This window comes from Pseudophryne corroboree, chromosome 9, assembly GCF_028390025.1.
Source record: "Pseudophryne corroboree isolate aPseCor3 chromosome 9, aPseCor3.hap2, whole genome shotgun sequence".
Taxonomy (NCBI): domain Eukaryota; kingdom Metazoa; phylum Chordata; class Amphibia; order Anura; family Myobatrachidae; genus Pseudophryne; species Pseudophryne corroboree.
The window spans coordinates 231,668,237-231,692,537 of record NC_086452.1 but is presented as its reverse complement, the minus strand read 5'-3'; the positions used below and the strand labels follow the sequence as shown (position 1 = coordinate 231,692,537).

The window sequence follows — 24,301 nt, the reverse complement described above, 5'->3', positions numbered from 1 at the left end:
CGTCCTAGTGGATGCTGGGAACTCCGTAAGGACCATGGAGATTATACCAAAGCTCCCAAACGGGCTGGAGAGTGCGGATGACTCTGCAGCACCGAATGAGAGAACTCCAGGTCCTCCTCAGCCAGGGTATCAAATTTGTAGAATTTAGCAAACGTGTTTGCCCCTGACCAAGTAGCTGCTCGGCAAAGTTGTAAAGCCGAGACCCCTCGGGCAGCCGCCCAAGATGAGCCCACCTTCCTTGTGGAATGGGCTTTTACAGATTTAGGCTGTGGCAGGCCTGCCACAGAATGTGCAAGCTGAATTGTACTACAAATCCAACGAGCAATAGTCTGCTTAGAAGCAGGAGCACCCAGCTTGTTGGGTGCATACAGGATAAACAGCGAGTCAGATTTTCTGACTCCAGCCGTCCTGGAAACATATATTTTCAGGGCCCTGACTACATCCAGCAACTTGGAGTCCTCCAAGTCCCTAGTAGCCGCAGGTACCACAATAGGCTGGTTCAGGTGAAACGCTGAAACAACCTTAGGGAGAAATTGAGGACGAGTCCTCAATTCTGCCCTATCCATATGGAAACTCATATAAGGGCTTTTACATGACAAAGCCGCCAATTCTGACACACGCCTGGCCGAAGCCAAGGCCAATAACATGACCACTTTCCACGTGAGATATTTCAAATCCACAGTTTTAAGTGGCTCAAACCAATGTGATTTCAGGAAACTCAACACCACGTTGAGATCCCAAGGTGCCACAGGAGGCACAAAAGGGGGCTGAACATGTAGCACTCCCTTTACAAATGTCTGAACTTCAGGCAGTGAAGCCAGTTCTTAATGGAAACCAATTTTAGGCCCATAGTCACTCCCGACTGTAGGAAGTGCAGAAAACGACCCAGCTGAAATTCCTCAGTAGGGGCCTTCCTGGCCTCACATCACGCAACATATTTTCACCAAATACGGTGATAATGGTTTGCGGTTACTTCTTTCCTAGCTTTTGTCAGCGTAGGAATGACTTCCTCCGGAATGCCCTTTTCCTTTAGGATCCGGAATTCAACCGCCATGCCGTCAAACGCAGCCGCGGTAAGTCTTGGAACAGACAGGGCCCCTGCTGTAGCAGATCCTGTCTGAGCGGTAGAGGCCATGGGTCCTCTGATATCATTTCTTGAAGTTCTGGGTACCAAGCTCTTCTTGGCCAATCCGGAACCACGAGTATCGTTCTTACTCCTCGCCTTCTTATTATTCTCAGTACCTTTGGTATGAGAGGCAGAGGAGGGAACACATAAACCGACTGGTACACCCACGGTGTCACTAGAGCGTCCACAGCTATCGCCTGAGGGTCCCGTGACCTGGCGCAATATCTCTTTAGCTTTTTGTTGAGGCGGAACGCCATCATGTCCACCTGTGGCCTTTCCCAACGGTTTACCAACAGTTGGAAGACTTCTGGACGAAGTCCCCACTCTCCCGGGTGTAGGTCGCGTCTGCTGAGGAAGTCTGCTTCCCAGTTGTCCACTCCCGGAATGAACACTGCTGACAGTGCTAAGACGTGATTTTCCGCCCATCGGAGAATCCTTGTGGCTTCTGCCATCGCCATCCTGCTTCTTGTGCCGCCCTGTCGGTTTACATGGGCGACTGCCGTGATGTTGTCTGATTGGATCAGTACCGGCTGGTTTTGAAGCAGGGGCCTTGCCTGACTTAGGGCATTGTAAATGGCCCTCAGTTCCAGAATATTTATGTGTAGGGACGACTCCTGACTTGACCAAAGTCCTTGGAAATTTCTTCCCTGTGTGACTGCCCCCCAGCCTCGAAGGCTGGCATCCGTGGTCACCAGGACCCAGTCCTGTATGCCGAATCTGCGGCCCTCTCGAAGAAGAGCACTCTGCAGCCACCACAGCAGAGACACCCTGGTCCTTGGAGACAGGGTTATCAGCCGATGCATCTGAAGATGCGATCCCGACCACTTGTCCAAGAGGTCCCACTGAAAGGTTCTTGCATGGAACCTGCCGAATGGAATTGCTTCGTATGAAGCTACCATTTTTCCGAGGATTCGTGTGCAGTGATGCACCGATACCTGTTTTGGTTTCAGGAGGTCTCTGACTAGAGATGACAGCTCCTTGGCTTTCTCCTGCGGGAGAAACACTTTTTTCTGTTCTGTGTCCAGAACCATCCCCAGGAACAGTAGGCGTGTGGAAGGAACCAGCTGTGGAATGTTTAGAATCCATCCGTGCTGTTGTAGCACTTCCCGAGATAGTGCTATTCCGACCAACAACTGCTCCTTGGACCTCGCCCTTATAAGGAGAACGTCCAAGTACGGGATAATTAAAAACTCCCTTTTTACGAAGGAGTATCATCATTTCTGCCATTACCTTGGTAAACACCCTCGGTGCCGTGGACAGTCCAAACGGCAGTGTCTGGAATTGGTAATGGCAATCCTGTACCACAAATCAGAGGTACTCCTGGTGAGGATGGTAAATGGGGACATGCAGGTAAGCATCCTTGATGTCCAGGGATACCATGTAATCCCCCTCGTCCAGGCTTGCAATAACCGCCCTGAGCGATTCCATCTTGAACTTGAATTTTTTTATGTATGTGTTCAAGGATTTCAAATTTAAAATGGGTCTCACCGAACCGTCCGGTTTCGGTACCACAAACAGTGTGGAATAGTAACCCCCTCCTTGTTGAAGTAGGGGCACCTTGACTATCACCTGCTGGGAATACAGCGTGTGAATTGCCTCTAGCACAGCCTCCCTGCCCGAGGGAGTTGTCGGCAAGGCAGATTTGAGGAAAACAGCGGGGGTGAGACATCTCGAATTCCAGCTTGTACCCCTGAGATACTACTTGAAGGATCCAGGGATCCTGTGAGCGAGCCCACTGATCGCTGAAATTTTTGAGGCGGCCCCCCACCGTACTTGGCTACGCCTGTGGAGCCCCCGCGTCATGCGGTGGGCTCAGAGGAAGCGGGGGAAGAATTTTGATTCTGGGAACTGGCTGACTGGAGCAGCTGTTTCCCTCTTCCCTTGTCTCTGTGCAGAAAGGAAGCGCCTTTGACCCGCTTGCTTTTCTGAAGCCGAAAGGACTGTACCTGATAATACAGTGCTTTCTTAGGCTGTGAGGAAACCTGAGGTAAAAAAATTTCTTCCCAGCTGTTGCTGTGGATACGAGGTCCCAGAGACCATCCCCAAACAATTCCTCACCCTTATAAGGCAGATCTATGTGCCTTTTAAGTCAGCATCACCTGTCCAGTGTCGGGTCTCTAATACCCTCCTGACAGAATGGACATTACATTAATTCTGGATGCCAGCCGGTAAAATATCCCTCTGTGCATCCTTCATATATAAGACGACGTCTTTAATATGCTCTTATGTTAGCCAACTAGTATCCCTGTTTGACAGGGTCACAGACCACGCTGCAGCAGCAATATCTGCAGGTCTCAGTCTAGTACCTGAGTGTGTAAATACAGACTTCAGGATAGCCTCCTGCTTTTTATCAACAGGTACCTTCAAAGTGGCCGTATCCTAAGACGGCAGTGCCACCTTTTTTGACAAACGTGTGAGCGCCTTATCCACCCTAGGGGATATCTCCCAGCGTAACTTATCCTCTGGCGGGAAAGGGTACGCCAACAGTAACTTTTTAGAAATTACCAGTTTCTTATCGGGGGAACCCACGCTTTTTCACACACTTCATTCACTCATCTAATGGGGGAACAAAACACTGCCTGCTTTTTCTCCCCAAACATAAAACCCTTTTTTAGTGGTACTTAGGTTAATGTCAGAAATGTGTAACACATTTTTTATTGCCAGGATCAAGTCACGGATGTTCCTAGTGGATTGTGTATATGTCTCAACCTCGTCGACACTGGAGTCAGACTCCGTGTCGACATCTGTGTCTGCCATCTGAGGGAGCGGGCGTTTTTGAGCCCCTGATGGCCTTTGAGACGTCTGGGCAGGCGCTGGCTGAAAAGCCGGCTGTCCCATAGCTGTTACGTCATCCAGCCTTTTATGTAAGGAGTTGACACTGTCGGTTAATACCTTCCACCTATCCATCCACTCTGGTGTCGGCCCCACAGGGGGCGACATCACATTTATCGGCATCTGCTCCGTCACCACATAAGCCTCCTCATCAAAACATGTCGACACAGCCGTACCGACACACCGCACACACACAGGGAATGCTCTGACTGAGGACAGGACCCCACAAAGCCCTTTGGGGAGACAGAGAGAGAGTATGCCAGCACACACCAGAGCGCTATATAATGTGGGGATTAACACTATAACTGAGTGAATTTTCCCCAATAGCTGCTTGTATATACAATATTGCGCCTAAATTTAGTGCCCCCCCCTCTCTTTTTAACCCTTTGAGCCTGATAACTACAGGGGAGACCCTGGGGAGCTGTCTTCCAGCTGCACTGTGAAGAGAAAATGGCGCCAGTGTGCTGAGGGAGATAGCTCCGCCCCTTTTTCGCAGACTTTTCTCCCGCTTTTTTATGGATTCTGGCAGGGGTATTTATCACATATATAGCCTCTGGGGCTATATATTGTGATAATTTTGCCAGCCAATGTGTTTATATTGCCCTCAGGGCGCCCCCCAGCGCCCTGCACCCATCAGTGACCGGAGTGTGAGGTGTACATGAGGAGCAATGGCGCACAGCTGCAGAGCTGTGCGCTACCTTGGTGAAGACTGAAGTCTTCTGCCGCCGATTTTCCGGACCATCTTCATGCTTCTGGCTCTGTAAGGGGGACGGCGGCGCGGCTCCGGAACGAACACCAAGGACGGGTCCTGCGGTCGATCCCTCTGGAGCTAATGGTGTCCAGTAGCCTAAGAAGCCCAAGCTAGCTGCAAGCAGGTAGGTTCGCTTCTTCTCCCCTTAGTCCCTCGTTGCAGTGAGCCTGTTGCCAGCAGGTCTCACTGTAAAATAAAAAACCTAAAATATACTTTCTTTCTAGGAGCTCAGGAGAGCCCCTAGTGTGCATCCAGCTCGGCCGGGCACAGAAATCTAACTGAGGTCTGGAGGAGGGGCATAGAGGGAGGAGCCAGTGCACACCAGATAGTACCTAATCTTTCTTTTAGAGTGCCCAGTCTCCTGCGGAGCCCGTCTATTCCCCATGGTCCTTACGGAGTTCCCAGCATCCACTAGGACGTCAGAGAAAACAAAAATAGTCATTGTGTCTCTCCCAGCACCACAAATTTGCAGGTCCTATTGAATGACTATGTGCAATCAAAATTTTAATGCTGCATTAATATTATCTGTGCAGTGTTCACTGTACGTTTAATTTCTGCAAGTATATATTTGTTATTGAAGGAGGTGTTGTTTACTATATTCATGAAATCTGGATAATATGAAATGACAGTATTTGTATTTTTCAGGAAGAAAACCTTGTGGCCAACCACCCCCAATAAAGTTTGGAGAAATCACAAGTAAAACAACATATATATCACGTACATATCCTTCAGGCTCATCTGTGACGTATCAGTGTCCACAAATGTATAAAGTTGAAGGTCATAAACTTATCAGATGCCGGAATGGAGTTTGGGATGATCCACCTGTTTGTCTTGGTAAATGCATCCACCTGTTCCTTTTTGTAGTTCTTGCTTAACTGTTGCTAATGTGACCAACTATTTGCAAAATAATCTCTTAATTTTATAATTTTTACAGAACAGTAAAAAAAAAATATAACACTATCTTTACAACTAGTATTTTTGACATGTGATTCTCTGGGTCTCTAGCTAGGGGTGGTCTTCAGTTTGCCAGCTGTCGGGGTCCCGGTGCACAGTATACCAGCGCCGGAATCCTGACAGGCGGCATACCGACACCGTTTCTACCTCTTGGGGGTCCACGAGCCCCTGGAGGGAGAATAGATAGCGTGGCGCGCGTAGCCCGCAAGTGGCTCATTTGTGCTTGCCATGCTGTCGGTATGCCAGTGGACGGGATTCTGGCGCCGGTATGCTGTGCGCCGGGACCCTGACAGCCGGCATACCATACTACACCCATAGCTAGTGTTGATGCCATATAGCCTCATTCTCTGAATGTCCTTCCATCCACATTCCTTAATATTCTTCGCAGCCTCAAGCCCATCCTGTGTCTGTCGAGCCTCATCACCTTGCATCTCTCAAGCCTCATGCCCCTCTGTGTCTGTCCAGCCCACCTCTCCAGACCCTCTGTGTCTTTCCACACTTAAGGGCCCCATAGACTACAACGATTTTGCACGATTTCATGCAATTTTGACCTTTTGGGCTGATATATCTTATGAAAAGTGTCAAATTGTATATGTTTTACATCCAATCCGATCCAGTGCGCGGTCCCGTGAGCATCGGATCAGAGCCCCTAGGTCCTTGGTGCTGCACTATTGATATATCGGAATTGTATGGAATCGGATGGAAAAAGTGTGTTTTTTGTGCATGTGATATATATCGCATGTGATGTATCACAGGGAAGTTTGACTGGCATTCTCAGGACACTCCTAGCCCTCTAGCCCTCTAATTCAGCCCATCAGATATATATTATGGTGCAATTGTATGCCATCCGATATATATCACATGGGATTTATAGCAGCTTCATCAATTGCATGAGATATATCTTATGCAAAAATAGAACAAAAGTACCAAATTGTATGTAATCACTCCCGGGAAGGTCAAGGGGGAGTTCAAGGAAAATTGCATCCGACTTCAGCCTCAGACATATCGTTGTAGTGTATGGGGCCCTTAAGACCACCCATGACTCCCTCTTTTGGTAACCAGTGTCACTCTCATCTCTTCCCCTCCCAACTTCCTCACTCTCTGAACACTTTCCCTCTCTCAATGCTGCAGATAGGTGGGCAGCAGAGGTTGTGAGTGAAAGGACGAGAGAAGGCAGACAGTGACAGCTGTCAGGAGAGGAGACATAGCCTCCCTGCAACTCCCTAATCTGCAGTTGCTAGACACATTCCTTACAGCACAATATAGACCATTTCTCTTGTGCTCTAGAAAGCTTTTATCGTCTCCATTCATTTGTATTGGGTGTGACAGTAGACACTCTAGGGATGTACAGGGTCTTTTCATGCATGTTTATCATTCACATTTGCAATTATCCCCACATATTTTATAGGCATGGTGCAGGTTCACAGAGGGCCTTTTTCAGAGATACAGAGAAAAAGTCCACAACTGCGGCCACTTTCCATGCTTGGAAATAAATGTGCATATCTGTCTATGCAACCTACTGCAATGACCTATACAATTGTGAAAGTAGCCATTATTACATCAGCGCTAATCTGCATCAGCCCAGTCCCTGGTGTAAGAGACCACTCTGACATCAGGCGTATCTCGGCATACACATAAGTGGAGAGGAACCTAAGATTGTGTACATCACTGAATTGCTCATAAATGCTCAAATTTGCAACACACACGCAGATGTTAAAAATCTCAACCACAAATGGACTTGCATGAAACTCTGAATCAGGCCCAGAATGGCGACTTTGTTGGCAGATAAAGTTTAGGTTAGGTTACAGGTAGAGATGTGTTGTTTGGTGCTTCAGAAATCTGAACCTACCTGAATTTTGTGGATGATGGTGAGTGTGGTTGATGACTTATACCTAGAAATAGAGTACTTCTGCTGCCCAGTGAGTTTGCACAGGTTCTCTGTTACTTGAGCATTGCAGTGAATAAAATTACTGGCAACTGAATGAGAGAGTACTGAAATCAGATTGGCACATAAAGAATGTATACGCCTCTTCCAACCAGTACATCTTAGAGTAGCTGTCATTTACCGCCCCCCTGGCACTGCTTCCAAATTCATCGACAACTTTGCTTCCTGGCTTCCTCACTTCATCTCTTCTGACATTCCCTCCATTATCCTAGGTGATTTCAACATCCCTATTGACATCCCCACACAATCCCCTGCCTCTAAACTCCTTAACCTCACCTCTTCACTTGGTCTCTCCCAGTGGACCTCCTCACCCTCCCATGTGAATGGGAGCTCACTGGATCTGGTCTTCACTCACCGCTGTGATATTTCTGATTTTTCCAACTCCCCATTTCCCCTCTCTGACCACCACCTGCTCTTCTTTAACCTATCTCTCTCGACTTCCCCAACTCTACCTCATAAGGCTACCATCACTAAGCGTAACATTGAAGCTATTGACACCACATTCCTTTCCTCCTTGTTTGACTCACTTCTCTCTCCTATTCTCTCTCTCTCATGCCCTGAACAAGCCACTTCCACATACAATGCATCCGTTACTTCTGCTCCTGACTCGGTTGCTCCACCAACCACTATTCACCCTCGCAAATTAACACCTCAACCCTGGCTCACCAAATGCACCAGATATCTGCAAAAATGCTCCCGTACTGCTGAGCGACACTGGAGGAAATCACGCTCTAAGGCAGACTTTCTCCATTTCAAACTTATGCTCTCATCCTTCAGTGCTGCCCTTTCTCTTGCTAAACAGTCATTCTTCAAGAACCTCATCTCCTCCCAGTCTTCCAACCCCCGGCGCCTCTTTGCCACTCTCAACTCACTCCTCTGCCCACCTCCACCTCGTCTCCCTTCCTCACTCTCTGCTCTTGACTTTGCCACTTACTTCACATCCAAAATTGACTCCATACGTCAGGACATCACATCACACCAGACCATCAGTAACCAGCCTTCTCCCATCCCTTACCAACCCTCCCCATCCCTCGCACCAACTCTGACATCTTTCTCCCATGCATATGGAGAGGAAGTCATGGCCCTCATTTGTTCCTGTCCCCTCACCACCTCCCCACTTGACCCTATCCCCTCCCACCTCCTCCGCTACCTCTCTCCTTCTGTTTGTTCCCATCTTTCCCACCTTCTCAATCTCTCCCTCTCATCAGGCACTGTCCCCTCTGCCTTCAAGCATGCACTCATCTCTCCTATTCTTAAAAAAACCTACCCTTGATCCAAACACTCTCTCCAACTACCGACCCATCTCTCTCCTCCCTTTTGCTCCAAACTCCTTGAGCGTATTGTCTACAACCGCCTTACTTCCTTTCTTTCCTCACACTCACTGCTTGACACATTCCAGTCTGGCTTCCGTCCTCTCCACTCCACTGAAACTGCCCTTACAAAAGTATGCAATGACCTCCATGCTGCTAAATCTAAGGGACACTACTCTCTACTTATTCTACTGGATCTCTCTGCTGCTTTTAACACTGTGGACCATCCTCTCCTACTGCAAATCCTTCACTCCATTGGTCTGCGTGACACTGCCCTTTCTTAGCTGTCCTCCTACCTTTCTGACCGTTCATTCTCTGTCTCCTCTTATGATTCTGCCTCCCCCTCACTTCCACTAACTGTAGGGGTACGCCAAGGTTCTGTCCTTGGTCCTCTACTCTTCTCTCTCTCCACGTCCTCACTAGGTAAGCTCATTAGTTCTTTTGGTTTCCAATATCATCTCTATGCTGATGACACTCAAATCTATCTTTCCTCTCCAGACCTCTCCCCTGCTCTCCTCACTCATATCTCCAACTGTCTCTCTACTACCTCTTCCTGGATGTCCCAGCGCTTTCTTAAACTTAACATGTCTAAGACCGAGCTGATCATCTTCCCTCCCTCCCGCATAACCTCACCTCCTACAATCTCATTATCTATATCTAGCCCCCAAGTGCGCTGTCTTGAAGTAATCCTTGACTCCTCCCTCTCCTTCAAACCACACATTCAGCACCTCTCACAAACCTGCCGTTTTCATCTAAAAAATAATTCCAGGATCAGACCCTTTCTGACCCAGGATGCTACTAAGACTCTTATCCACTCACTGGTCATCTCCAGACTGGACTACTGTAATCTCCTCCTGACTGGCATTCCTGACAAATACCTCTCTCCACTCCAATCTATACTCAATGCTGCTGCCCGGCTCATCTTCCTCACCAAACGCACTACGTCCACCTCTCCTCTCTTACTAGACCTTCACTGGCTCCCCTTCCCTTTCAGAATCCATTTCAAACTTCTCACACTTGCTTACAAAGCCCTCACCCACTCTTCTCCCATCTACATCTCTGACCTTATCTCCCTTTACACTCCTACATGTCCTCTTCGCTCTGCTAATGCACGTCGACTCTCCTGCCTACGGATTACTTCCTCCCACTCCTACCTCCAAGATTTTTCACGTGTTGCACCACTTCTCTGGAATTCCCTACCTCTCCCCCTCAGACTCTCCACCTCTCTACAAAACTTCAAACGGGCTCTCAAGACCCACTTCTTCACCAAACCCAGCCAAATCTCATCCTAAACCTCTGTTCCACGCTCTCTATGTACCCCATCTGTCTCACCCCTGTCTGTCTACCCTCCCCTTTAGAATGTAAGCTCTCACGAGCAGAGCTCTCTTCCCTCATGTGCTTATCCTTTTCTTACTTTAATAATATTCAACTGCACCAAATCCAGCAGTCTTCTGCCACCTGTACTTATTCCAGTGTCATCTGCTGATGTAGCTATGTTTATTTACCCTGTGTCACAATCCGGGTATCTGGACGCCATTTCTTACCTATCAGATGCCTCCTAAGGCTGGCTCAGCGCTCCAGGACCGGATCCCATCTGTTATCCTGATGTGCACATTCCCGCATCCTCTCCTGTCTCTCTGGACGCAGTCACAGTAACGCCTTATACATCTGGCATGGCGTCTCCCGCGGCCTCCGCCACCGTCCCTGAGCTTCTGCATTCAGAGTGGCGATTACGTCAGCCGCGGCCTCCGCTGTGTCCGCGTGGTCGGATGTGCATCTGTCAGCCTGGCGTCTCCTGTCTCCGGTGGCCGGCGCCGCCATTACTGTTTTCCAGACCACATGGATTACAATCCAAACTTCCCTCCAAGTGTCTGCATGGGCGCAGCCATCTTGGATTCTGTCAGCTGATCATTCCTACCAATCCGTTGTCAGTATTATTAATTTGCATAATTGCCTAGCCAATGCCTTCCTTGCTGCAGGTATAAATAGGTTGTGCCTGAGCAAGGAAGGCGTCAGTGCTTTGGTTGTCAAACCTAGTTCCAGTTTGTCTCTCTTCTGTGAATGTCTTCCAGGTTCCAGCTCCTGTCTCCAGACTTCTGCTATAGAGACCCGCACCAGCATTCCATCTGCGGTGTAGCCTGACTCTCCGATCCATTCTGGACTCACCTGTTTCCAGCTACAACATCACCTGCTTCCAGCTCAGCTTCCAGCAGTGTACAGCTTCTCTTAAAGGGCCGGTGTCCTTTCTGCAGTTTACCACTCTCCACCGGTATTATTATTTCTCCGCTCTCAAATTCTACATTTCATCTACATTGCATCGCTCTCAAGCTTTATTTATTATTTAACTGGTTCCAGCCAGTATCCACTCCGTGCCAACACCTGTCTGGTTCTAACCAGTACCCACAGCAGCATTTTATCTACAGCAGTCCAGCTTTCCCTGGAACACCAGCTGGTACGACCCTGGGCTTTCCTCATTGCTACAGTTGAGCCTGGTAAGGACTTTCCAACTTGCAGATAATAAGAACTGTCTCATACCACCAGAGCTCTGTGGCCCCTGCCACCCTGTAGTACCCAGGAACTGTATTATTATTTCTCTGCTGATTTTTATGTTACTTTTTACTGCTACTGTGATGCATGGAGTTTGTCATAAATAAATATCATTGACTTTTACTCAAGTTGTCGTGGTCACGCCTTCGGGCGGTTTCTCTTCATGTTAATTACATGTCCAGGGGTCTGATACAACCTCCCAGGTTCCGGTACATCTCAGCCCCTACAACTGAGGCTGCCTTCCATCAGCTCAGGCCCTCAGTTGTGACAGTAAGCACTGACCAAATGAATCCAGCCGGAGACCAGGATCAAGCGGCCAGGCCGATGCAAGAACTGGCAGCCCGACTTGAACATCAGGAGGCTGCACAGGGCCACATCATCCGCTGTCTCCAGGATTTCTCTACTCGGCTGGATGGGATTCAGACAACTCTCCGTGGATCAGGCGCATCTGGGGCGTCAACCACAGTGACTCCAACTATAACCCCACCCACCTTACCCGTTTCTGCTCCACGTCTTCATCTTCCAACGCCAGCAAAATTTGACGGATCTCCAAGATTCTGCAGGGGATTTCTCAACCAGTGTGAGATTCAGTTTGAGCTACAACCTGGCAATTTTCCCAGTGACCGTACAAAAATTGCCTACATCATCTCACTTCTCAGTGGCTCAGCCCTTGACTGGGCATCACCGTTATGGGAGAGGTCCGACACCCTGCTATCTTCTTACACTGCATTCGTGTCAACATTCAGGTGCATCTTCGACGAGCCAGGCCGGGTAACTTCAGCTTCGTCTGAGATTCTCCGTTTACGCCAGGGATCACATACTGTAGGACAATATCTTATACAGTTCCAGATCCTGGCATCTGAACTGGCATGGAACGACGAGGCCCTGTATGCTGCATTCTGGCATGGTTTATCCGAGCGTATTAAAGATTAGTTAGCTACCAGAGACTTACCCTCCAAGTTAGATGAGCTAATCTCACTTTGTACAAAAGTTGACTTACGTTTCAGAGAGAGAGCAACTGAGCGTGGAAGATCATCTGCTCCAAAATCTTCTGCTCCTCCTCCTCGCCAACTGTCACCAACTAAAGATGAGCCCATGCAAATTGGCCGTTCCCGTTTAACTCCTGCTGAGCGCCGAAGACGTCTCTCCGAGTCTCTCTGTCTGTATTGTGCAGCTCCGTCTCACACTATTAATGCCTGTCCCAAACGTCCGGGAAACTCCAAATCCTAGCTCGCCAAGGAGAGGGCCGGCTAGGAGTAATGATCTCCTCTCCATCTCCTCAAGATTGTAATCTCCCAGTCTCGCTTCAAGTTGCTCAACGTTATCAGAACGTCATTGCCCTCCTGGATTCCGGAGCAGCTGGGAACTTTATTACCGAAGCCTATGTTAAACGGTGGTCCCTACCCACCGAGAGACTTCCTTCCTCCTTTTCCTTAACTGCCGTGGATGGCAGTAAAATTTTTGATACAGTTATTGCTCTAAGGACTCTACCAGTTTGTCTGAGAGTGGGAGTTCTTCATTCCGAACTTATTTCACTTTTAGTGATTCCAAGAGCCACACATCCTGTGGTCCTGGGCCTTCCATGGCTCCGTCTTCACAATCCTACAATTGATTGGACGACTACGCAAATCCTGGCATGGGGTCCCTCCTGTGCTGAGACATGTTTGTTTAAAGTGTTGCCTGTCTGTTCTACCTCCCCCAGGTCGTCTGATGTTCCACCTCCTCCATATCAAGATTTCACGGATGTGTTCAGTAAAGCTTCTGCTGATATCCTTCCTCCTCATAGAGAATGGGACTGCCCGATTGATCTCGTTCCAGGGAAGGTTCCACCTCGAGGCCGAACTTATCCGTTGTCTCTGCCCGAGACGCATTCTATGGAGGAATACATTAAAGAGAACCTAACAAAGGGGTTCATTCGACCTTCTTCTTCTCCAGCCGGCGCAGGCTTCTTTTTTGTAAAAAAGAAAGATGGTGGTCTGCGGCCGTGCATCGACTACAGAGGTTTGAACGACATTACCATCAAGAACCGCTATCCTTTACCCCTGATTACTGAGCTCTTTGACAGAGTTAGCGGAGCTACCATCTTTACAAAGCTGGACTTGAGAGGTGCATACAATCTCATCCGGATCCGTGAGGGTGACGAGTGGAAGACCGCATTTAACACCCGTGACGGACATTATGAGTACCTCGTCATGCCCTTCGGATTGAGCAATGCTCCAGCTGTCTTCCAGCATTTCGTCAATGAGATCTTCAGAGACATTCTATACCGTCATGTCGTGGTCTATCTAGATGATATCCTCATTTTTGCCAACAATTTAGAGGAACATCGTTTTTGAGTAAAGGAGGTTCTGTCCCGTCTCCGTGTCAATCATCTCTATTGCAAATTAGAGAAATGCGTCTTTGAAGTCAAGTCCATTCCGTTTCTAGGGTACATTGTGTCCGGTTCCGGACTAGAGATGGATCCTGAGAAACTACAAGCAATCCAGAATTGGCCGGTACCCTTAACCCTCAAAGGGGTCCAGAGGTTCTTAGGGTTCGCCAATTATTACCGAAAGTTTATACGAGACTTTTCCACCATTGTGGCGCCTATTACTGCTTTCACCAAGAAGGGTGCTAACCCGTCCAAGTGGTCTGAAGAAGCCATGCAAGCTTTTCATCTTTTAAAACAGAGGTTCATCTCTGCGCCTGTCCTGAAACAGCCTGACATCGACTCTCCTTTCATCCTAGAGGTGGATGCCTCCTCCGTTGGAGTAGGAGCGGTGTTATCTCAGAGGGCTAAAGATGGCCATTTACATCCTTGCAGTTTCTTCTCACGGAAGTTCTCCCCAGCGGAGCGCAACTATGCCATTGGCGACCAGGAGTTGCTAGCCATCAAGCTCGCTCTAGAGGAGTGGAGATATCTGTTGGAGGGAGCTTCTCATTCAATCACCATCCTTACAGACCACAAGAACCTTCTATATCTGAAAGGCGCACAATGTCTCAACCCTCGTCAGGCCAGATGGGCACTTTTCTTTTCCAGGTTCGACTTTAAACTTCAGTTCTGTCCGGGCTCTCAGAATCGCAAGGCCGATGCCCTTTCCCGCTCATGGGAGCAAGAAAATGAGTCAGAGTCTTCAGACAAGCATCCTATTATAAGTCCGTTGGCATTCTCCACGGTAGGGATGGACTCTACGCCCCCATCAGGGAAAAGTTTTGTGAAGCCGACACTAAGGAAGAAGCTCATGCATTGGGCCCATGCTTCCCGCTTTGCCGGACATACAGGTATCCAAAAAACCCTGGAGTTTATCTCTAGGTCCTATTGGTGGCCAACTCTGAAAAAGGACGTTTTGGAGTTTATTGCATCTTGCCCAAAGTGTGCTCAACATAAAGTATCCCGCCAGTCGCCTGCGGGGCAACTGGTTCCACTATCTGTTCCCCGTCGACCATGGACCCATTTGTCGATGGATTTTATTACAGATTTGCCCATGTGCAACAAGTTTAATACCATCTGGGTGGTAGTTGACCGGTTCACCAAGATGGCACACTTCATTCCTCTCACCGGTCTTCTGTCAGCTTCCAAGTTGGCTCAAGTATTCATACAAGAGATCTTTCGACTCCACGGTCTTCCAGAAGAAATTATCTCAGATCGAGGAGTTCAATTCACAGCCAAATTCTGGCGAAGTTTATGTCAAGCCCTCCAAGTCAAGCTAAAGTTTTCCACGGCTTACCATCCTCAGACCAATGGTCAAACTGAGAGGGTGAATCAGGACTTGGAGTCCTTCCTCCGCATCTATGTGTCCTCCTCTCAAGATGACTGGGTTCAATTACTTCCCTGGGCCGAGTTCTGTCATAACAACCAGTATCATTCTTCATCTTCTTCAACACCATTCTTCACCAACTTTGGATTCCACCCTAAAGTCCCTGAGTTCCAACCGCTTCCAGCAACTTCTGTTCCCGCAGTGGATATCACCTTGCATCAGTTTGCCAATATCTGGAAGAGCGTACGATCAGCTCTGCTCAAGGCATCGTTCAGGTACAAGAAGTTTGCGGATAAGAAGCGTCGAGCAGTTCCTGCTCTCAAGGTGGGTGATCGGGTATGGTTATCCACGAAGAATTTGAGGTTAAGAGTTCCCAGTATGAAGTTTGCACCTCGCTACATCGGTCCTTTTAAAATTGATCAAGTCATCAATCCTGTTGCTTACAGACTCCAGTTGCCTCCCTTCTTAAAGATACCCAGGACATTCCATGTTTCCCTGTTGAAACCGCTAATCTTGAATCGGTTTCATTCCTCACTTCCTCCAACTCCGAAAGTCCAAACTCAACGAGGCGTTGAGTATGAAGTAGCCAAGATCCTGGACTCACGTCACCGTTACGGTCAACTTCAGTATCTTATTGACTGGAAGGGTTATGGCCCTGAGGAACGTTCATGGACCAATGCTTCTGATGTCCATGCTCCTGCCTTGGTCCGGAGATTCCATTCCAAGTTTCCTCAAAAGCCAAAGAAGTGTCCTGGGGCCACTCCTAAAGGGGGGGGTGCTGTCACGATCCGGGTATCTGGATGCCATTTCTTACCTATCAGATGCCTCCTAAGGCTGGCTCAGCGCTCCAGGACCGGATCCCATCTGTTATCCTGATGTGCACATTCCCGCATCCTCTCCTGTCTCTCTGGACGCAGTCACAGTAACGCCTTATACATCTGGCATGGCGTCTCCCGCGGCCTCCGCCGCCGTCCCTGAGCTTCTGCATTCAGAGTGGCGATTACGTCAGCCGCGGCCTCCGCTGTGTCCGCGTGGTCGGATGTGCATCTGCCAGCCTGGCGTCTCCTGTCTCCGGTGGCCGGCGCCGCCATTACTGTTTTCCAGACCACATGGATTACAATCCAAACTTCCCTCCAAGTGTCTGCATGGGCGCAGCCATCTTGGATTCTGTCAGCTGATCATTCCTACCAATCCGTTGTCAGTATTATTAATTTGCATAATTGCCTAGCCAATGCCTTCCTTGCTGCAGGTATAAATAGGTTGTGCCTGAGCAAGGAAGGCGTCAGTGCTTTGGTTGTCAAACCTAGTTCCAGTTTGTCTCTCTTCTGTGAATGTCTTCCAGGTTCCAGCTCCTGTCTCCAGACTTCTGCTATAGAGACCCGCACCAGCATTCCATCTGCGGTGTAGCCTGACTCTCCGATCCATTCTGGACTCACCTGTTTCCAGCTACAACATCACCTGCTTCCAGCTCAGCTTCCAGCAGTGTACAGCTTCTCTTAAAGGGCCGGTGTCCTTTCTGCAGTTTACCACTCTCCACCGGTATTATTATTTCTCCGCTCTCAAATTCTACATTTCATCTACATTGCATCGCTCTCAAGCTTTATTTATTATTTAACTGGTTCCAGCCAGTATCCACTCCGTGCCAACACCTGTCTGGTTCTAACCAGTACCCACAGCAGCATTTTATCTACAGCAGTCCAGCTTTCCCTGGAACACCAGCTGGTACGACCCTGGGCTTTCCTCATTGCTACAGTTGAGCCTGGTAAGGACTTTCCAACTTGCAGATAATAAGAACTGTCTCATACCACCAGAGCTCTGTGGCCCCTGCCACCCTGTAGTACCCAGGAACTGTATTATTATTTCTCTGCTGATTTTTATGTTACTTTTTACTGCTACTGTGATGCATGGAGTTTGTCATAAATAAATATCATTAACTTTTACTCAAGTTGTCGTGGTCACGCCTTTGGGCGGTTTCTCTTCATGTTACTTACATGTCCAGGGGTCTGATACAACCTCCCAGGTTCCGGTACATCTCAGCCCCTACAACTGAGGCTGCCTTCCATCAGCTCAGGCCCTCAGTTGTGACACCCTGTACTTGTCCTATATTGTCAACTGTAAGTTGCTGTTTTCCTGCTTGATTATTTGTTTATGTACTCTGTAATTGGGTGCTGCGGAACCCTTGTGGCGCCATATAAATAAAGGATAATAATAATAATAATGTGCAAACTCACTGGACAGCAGAAGTACTCTATTTCTAGGTATAAGCCATCAACCACACTCTCTCATTTGTTCTATTTTTACTGCCATATTTCACTGGTCACGCCCGATCTCATCTGATCTTGGAAGCTAAGCCGTGATAAGCCTGATTAGTACCTAGATGGGAGACCTTTAGGGAATATCAGGTGCAGTAAGTACAACTCCTTAATCTGATACAAACAGCAGAAGTGGCGGTGAAACCTTTGACCTCTATACCATTACTCCATCAGGATATTTCACTGGTCACGCCCGATCTCATCTGATCTTGGAAGCTAAGCCGTGATAAGCCTGATTAGTACCTAGATGGGAGACCTTTAGGGAATATCAGGTGCAGTAAGTACAACTCCTTAATCTGATACAAACAGCAGAAGTGGCGGTGAAACCTTTTACCTCTATACCATTACTCCATCAGGATTACTCTATTTCTCTAATTTATAGTAATTGTGCAGCCATTTAACTCGTACCAGGAGACCCTTAAAAAACATAAGGCACTTTATATTGGATAAATATTGTAATTGTGACTATTTTTACTATGTCTGTGGTTTTCATTTTTTCTGGACATCCACTAAGATTCCAGTTTTAAATATTTTCACCTCAGGTGCATCCAACATATTCCAATTATATGAACTTTGTAAGTAATTTTGATATCACTAAACATCTCACTTCATTGGTTGTGGAGGCGCCATATATAATTGTGTTTTAAATATGTTTGTGTACTTCAATGTATCAATAATTTTATGTAGTATATCATTAAAAGTTAAGTTTTAATGTTTTCTAATTTCCAGCTTGCCCCAACACAGAGACTTTCTTTTCCTCTCCTTCCATAAACAGCATACACTATTGACTCTGGAAGCACCACCAACTCGAAATACTGATACCCATTTCAGGGATCTTATGTAAAATATATTGTTGGTATTGCTGGGGCAATATAGAATCAAGCCCCTTTAACAAATTATAAAATCCAGTGCGAGACCAAACAAACCCCTTTCAGCAACCCTATGGATGCTCAGAAGGACCATCGGAACTTAGATGTCAGAACCAGTACAAATGCAAATGAATTAGCACTCACTACCTGGGACACCCCCCCCCCCCAAAAAAAAACAAAACCCAAACAAACAGGATTGTAATACCTACCGGTAAATCCTTTTCTCCTAGTCCGTAGAGGATGCTGGGGTCCACTTCAGTACCATGGGGTATAGATGGTTCCGTAGGAGCCATGGGCACTTTAAGACTTTTCAAGAGTGTGAACTGTTTCCTCCCGACAGACCTCAGTATAGGAACTGTGCCCAGGGAGACGGACATTTCGAGGAAAGGATTTACTTTTAAATTAATGGTGAGATTCATACCAGCTCACACCTCAACCATGCCGCACAACATGGCATTCAACACAACACATGCCAACGGGCATGAACAATTTTTGCAGCAACATGTTGAAAATAACCGTAACACAACACTTGTGTAACTACAAACTAATAACTGCAGGTAAAGTACGCACTGGGTCGGGCGCCCTGCATCCTCTACGGACTAGGAGAAAAGGATTTACCGGTAGGTATTAAAATCCTGTTTTCTCATTCGTCCTAGAGGATGCTGGGGTCCACTTCAGTACCATGGGGTTATACCAAAGCTCCAGTACGGGCGGGAGAGTGCGGATGACCCTGCAGCACTGATTGACCAAACTTGAGGTCCTCATCGGCCAAGGTGTCAAACTTGTAAAACTTTGCAAACGTGTTTGCCCCTGACCAAGTAGCTGCTCGACAAAGTTGTAACGCCGAGACCCCCTGGGCAGCCGCCCAGGATGAGCCCACCTTTCTAGTAGAATGGGCATTTACCGACTTCGGTATCGGCAATCCTGCCATGGAATGAGCGTGCTGAATCGTCCCTCTGATCCAGCGTGCAATGGTCTTAGAAGCAGGACACCCAATCTTGTTGGGAGCATACAGGATAAAAAGAGCCTCAGTTTTCCGTATCCTAGCTGTTCTTGCGACATAAATCTTCAAAGCTCTAACCACATCAAGAGACTTTGATGCAGAGAAGGTGTCAGTAGCCACTGGCACCACAATAGGCTGTTTATATGGAAAGACGAAATCACCTTCGGAAGAAATTGTTGGCTAGTTCTCAACTCCGCCCTATCTTCATGGAAGATCAGGTAAGGACTCTTGTGAGACAAGGCCCCCAACTCAGACACCCGCCTTGCAGATGCCAAGGCCAAGAGCATCACCACTTTCCAAATGATTAACTTCAATTATATCTCCTGCAGAGGTTCAAACCAATCTAATTGAATGAACTGAAACACTACATTAAGGTCCCATGGTGCCACCGGAGGCACAAATGGAGGTTGGATGTGCAGCACCCCTTTCACGAACATCTGAACTTCTGGAAAGGAGGCCAATTGTTTTTGAAAGAAAACTGACAAGGCCGAAATCTGAACCTTGATTGAACCCAATCTTAGGCCCGCATCCACACCTGCCTGCAGAAAATGGAGAAAACGTCCCAACTGAAACTCTTCTGTAGGAGCTTTCTTTGATTCACACCAAGACACATATTTTCTCCAAATACGGTCGTAATGTTTAGACGTTACTACTTTCCTGGCCTGAACAAGAGTGGGAATGACTTCCTTGGGAATCCCCTTTTCGGGCTAGGATCCGGTGCTCAACAGCCATGCCGTCAAACGTAGCCGCGGTAAGTCTTGATACACGCACGGCCCCTGCTGCAGCAGGTCCTCGCGAGGAGGAAAAGGCCGAGGATCTTCCATGAGCAACTCCTGAAGATCTGGATACCAAGCCCTCTTTGGCCAGTTTGGGGCAATGAGGATTGCTCGAACCCTTGTTCTTCTTATTATTTTGAGAACTTTTGGTATTAGTGGAAGAAGAGGGAAGACATATACTGACCGAAACACCCACTGGGTCACCAGTGCATCCACTGCTACTGCTTGAGGGTCTCTCGACTTGGAACAATATCTCTGAAGCTTCTTGTTGAGAAGAGATGCCATCATGTCTACTTGAGGAACTCCCCAAAGACTTGTCACATCTGCGCAGACTTCTTGGTGGAGTCCCCACTCTCCTGGATGGAGATCATGTCTGCTGAGGAAGTCTGCTTCCCAGTAGTCCACTCCCGGAATGAAAGTTACCGACAGAGCTCTTGCATGTCTTTCTGCCCAGAGGAGGATCTTTGTCACCTCTGCCATTGCCGCTCTGCTTTTTGTTCCGCCCTGACGGTTTATGTATGCGACTGCTGTTACATTGTCCGACTGGATCTGCACTGGTTGATCTTGTAGAAGATGCACCGCTTGTAGAAGGCCGTTGTAAATGGCTCTCATTTCCAGAACGTTTATGTGAAGACAGGATTCCTGACTTGACCATTTTCCTTGGAAACTTTTTCCTTGTGTGACCGCTCCCCAGCCTTGGAGACTTGCATCTGTGGTTACTAGGACCCAGTCCTGAATCCCGAACCTGCGTCCCTCTAATAGGTGAGAACTGTGCAGCCACCACAGGAGCGAAATCCTGGCTTTGGAGGACAGGATTATCCTCTGGTGCATGTTTAGGTGGGATCCGGACCACTTGTCCAACAGATCCCACTGGAATACTCTGGCATGGAATCTGCCAAACTGTATGGCCTCATAGGCCGCTACCATCTTTCCCAACAACCGAATGATGTATCGACACCCTCGTCGGTTTCAAAACTTGTTTGACCATTTTCTGGATCTCCAGAGCTTTTTCTACTGGAAGAAATACCCTCTGAACTTCTGTGTCCAGTATTAACCCCAGAAAAGACAATATTGTCGTTGGTTCTGCGACTTTGGAAAATTCAAAATCCAACCGTGTTGTTGGAGCACTGACAGGGAGAGTGCAATGTTCTGCACCAACCGTTCCTTGGATCTCGCTTTTATCAGGAGATCATCCAGGTAAGGAATTATATTGACTCCTTGTTGTCGATGGAGGACCATCATCTCTGCCATCACCTTGGTGAACACCCTCGGTGCCATGGAGAGTCCGAACGGCAATGTCTGGAACTGGCAATGGCAATCCTGTATTGCGAACCTCAAATAAGCCTGATGTGGAGGATAAATGGGAACATGTAAGTAGGCATCTTTTATGTCTACCGACACCATGACATCTCCTTCCTCCAGACTGGAAATCACTGCCCTCAGAGATTCCATCTTGAACTTGGACCTTTTCAGGTAGAGATTCAGAGATTTCAGGTTTAGAATTGTTCTGACCGAGCCGTCCGGCTTCAGAACTACGAAGAGGCTTGAATAAAAACCTCCTCCCTGCTGTGACAAGGGTACCAGGACCACGACTTGATCCTGACATCATTTCTAAATTGCAGCCTTTACTACTTCTCTGTCTGGAAGAGAAGCTGGTAAGGTCAATTTGAAAAATCGGCATGGGGGGACGTCTTGAAACTCCAGCTTGTATCCATGGGACACTATTTGCAAAACCCATGGGTCCTGTTAGGCGCCGGGGTCCGCTTGTCTGCGCGGACCGGCGCCTAGCAACTAGAGATGCCGTGCACGTACAGCTGCCGGCTCCCTAGCAACGCTAGACACCGGGCGCGCTGAGCCGCACGGACCCTAGCAACGGGGACGCCACTGGCGGACCGCGTTCCCCGTTGCTGGGTTTTTTGTAGTAATAGGTTCACCTGCTCTCTGACCGTGCAGCAAGGCAGCTGCATGGCATTTATTATAATCAGTCCTTGTTGCAGCTGATTGGAGGACTCCTGGTTAAATACACTCCCAGGGCTTCTCACAGACGCCGGTAATAGCTTCCTGCATGCTGCCTTTGTTTGCTGAGAGTCTGTTTCCAGTCCTGCTGTATCCGGTCATTCCAGTCCTCTGAAGTCCTGTACTCGGGAGTTATCATCTCGTCCCTGGAGTCCTGACTGATCACCGTTTAACATCCAGTGGTGTTCGTGAGTCGCGGCTCTGCCGTGTGTAGCGGCTCGGCCGCTTTACCCTTTATAATTTGTGTTTGGAGCATTTTGCGGAGGGTTCCGCTTCCACAGGTCCACTCTGGTATTCGGCGGTGCCGGGTAGGAGTATTGGACAAGTGGATTTTGGTTGTCCTTTTCCCTGGCGGTTTTTCTGCACATACTTTAGGTTTTTTAGTTAGCTCGTAGCCCCTGGCCTGTTTGTTAGTTAGAGGGCCTGTTTGTTATCATCCTGCCTCGGATTTCCCTTTGTCTCTCATTAAGACCGGGGGGCATCGGAGTTGGGCAGACATAATCCGCCCTTCAAACGCGGCTGCCAAGGGCTCAAGAAACCATAGTCTCGCAAGGGATTTCTGACAGCACGGGTGAGACAATAGAGTTAGGGCGCCAGGGGCTATTATTCTTTTCTGCTCCCGTCCCCAGCATTCCATTCCAGTGCTCCGGTCCTTGTCATAAGATCTCCTCTGACCAGGAGTGCTGGAATCATAACATTATTACCGGCCTTACCAAAACTTAAAATTAAACGGGGTTTAATTTTTTCTCATTCAGTTTTGTGAGAGTTTATCGGCCTCATGAATCCAACAGGTTTAGGGCCAAATCCTGGTCAGCTCTTAGTCAGCCAGATTCAAGAACTTACTCAGATGGTTCAGGATCTTTCTCTTCGGGTGAAGTCGCAGGAAGATCTTTTGCGAGCTTCCCCGAAGGTAGTCCCTGAACCAAAGATGCATTTGCCTGACCATTTTTCTGGTGATAGGAAAGAGTTTTTTAATTTTAAAGAATCCTGTAAACTTTATTTTCGTTTAAAACCGACTTGCTCGGGTACTGAATCTCAGCGGGTCGGGATTATTATTTCTTTGCTCCAGGGGAATACTCAGACCTGGGCATTTGGTTTAAAAGCAGAGGACCCGGCATTATTGTCAGGTGACGCTTTTTTTGGGTCTTTAGGGCTCTTGTATGATGACCCTGATAGAGAGGCGTCCGCTGAAAGTCAGTTGCGCGCTCTCAGACAGGGTAGGAATCCTGCGGAGGTTTATTGTACGGAGTTTCGCCGTTGGTCGAACGACTGTGGCTGGAATGACCCAGCCCTGCGCAGTCAGTTTCGCCTCGGCTTATCAGAGTCTATAAAAGACAGTCTCCTTCAGTACCCCGCTCCTGAGACTCTCGATAAGCTCATGGAGCTTTCTATTAAGATTGATCGTCGTCTCAGAGAGCGGAGGGCTGAAAAAGGAGCACCTGTAAGGTCAAGTCCGTGTGTATATTCCCTTCCTGAAGACATAGAGGAGCCCATGCAGATGGGTCTCTCCCGGCTGTCTCCTGAAGAAAGAGCCAGAAGGCAAAATTCTGGTCTTTGTCTGTACTGTGGGGGTAAGGGACATTTTGCTCGTAATTGTCCGAACAAGTCGGGAAACGCCTTGACCAGGTGAATTGTGAGGGGGTTCACCTAGGTCTGCAGCTTATCTCCTCGAATAACTCCCTTTTAGTTCCAGTTAAAGTTTCCTTTGGCAGCCTCAGTTCTTTGGTGTCGGCTTTTGTTGACAGTGGAGCTGCAGGAAACTTTATGGATTTAACTTGGGCTAAGGCCTTAGGCATTCCTCAGTTACCTTTGGGTAGGTGTGTCACCATGCATGGCTTAGATGGGAGTCCACTGTCCAATGGGGTTATTTCTCTCCGTACACCCCCTGTATTACTTACAGTAGGAGCTCTACATTCTGAAAAAATCAAGTTCTTTCTTACTCATTGCCCAGCAGTTCCAGTTGTTCTGGGTCACCCTTGGCTGGCCTTTCATAATCCCACCATTGATTGGCGGTCAGGGGAGATTTCACAGTGGGGTACTTTTTGTGCTGAGGAATGTATTACGTTTCCAGTCAGAGTAGCAGCTGTCATTCCAGAACTCATTCCTGTGGAATACCAGGAGTT

General features: G+C 48.1%; 1 protein-coding gene and 1 pseudogene across 1 annotated transcript in view; both read left to right on the top strand.

Moving 5' to 3' along the window:
• The window catches only part of LOC134957928 (complement factor H-like), a 198,292-nt gene that overhangs the window by 160,168 nt on the left and 13,823 nt on the right, over positions 1–24,301 (top strand). The window contains exon 8 of the mRNA XM_063940177.1: positions 5,355–5,543. Coding sequence (XP_063796247.1) covers positions 5,355–5,543 — 189 coding nt within the window. The remainder of the gene's footprint in view (positions 1–5,354; positions 5,544–24,301) is intronic.
• Positions 17,498–17,616, top strand: LOC134960802 (5S ribosomal RNA; annotated as a pseudogene).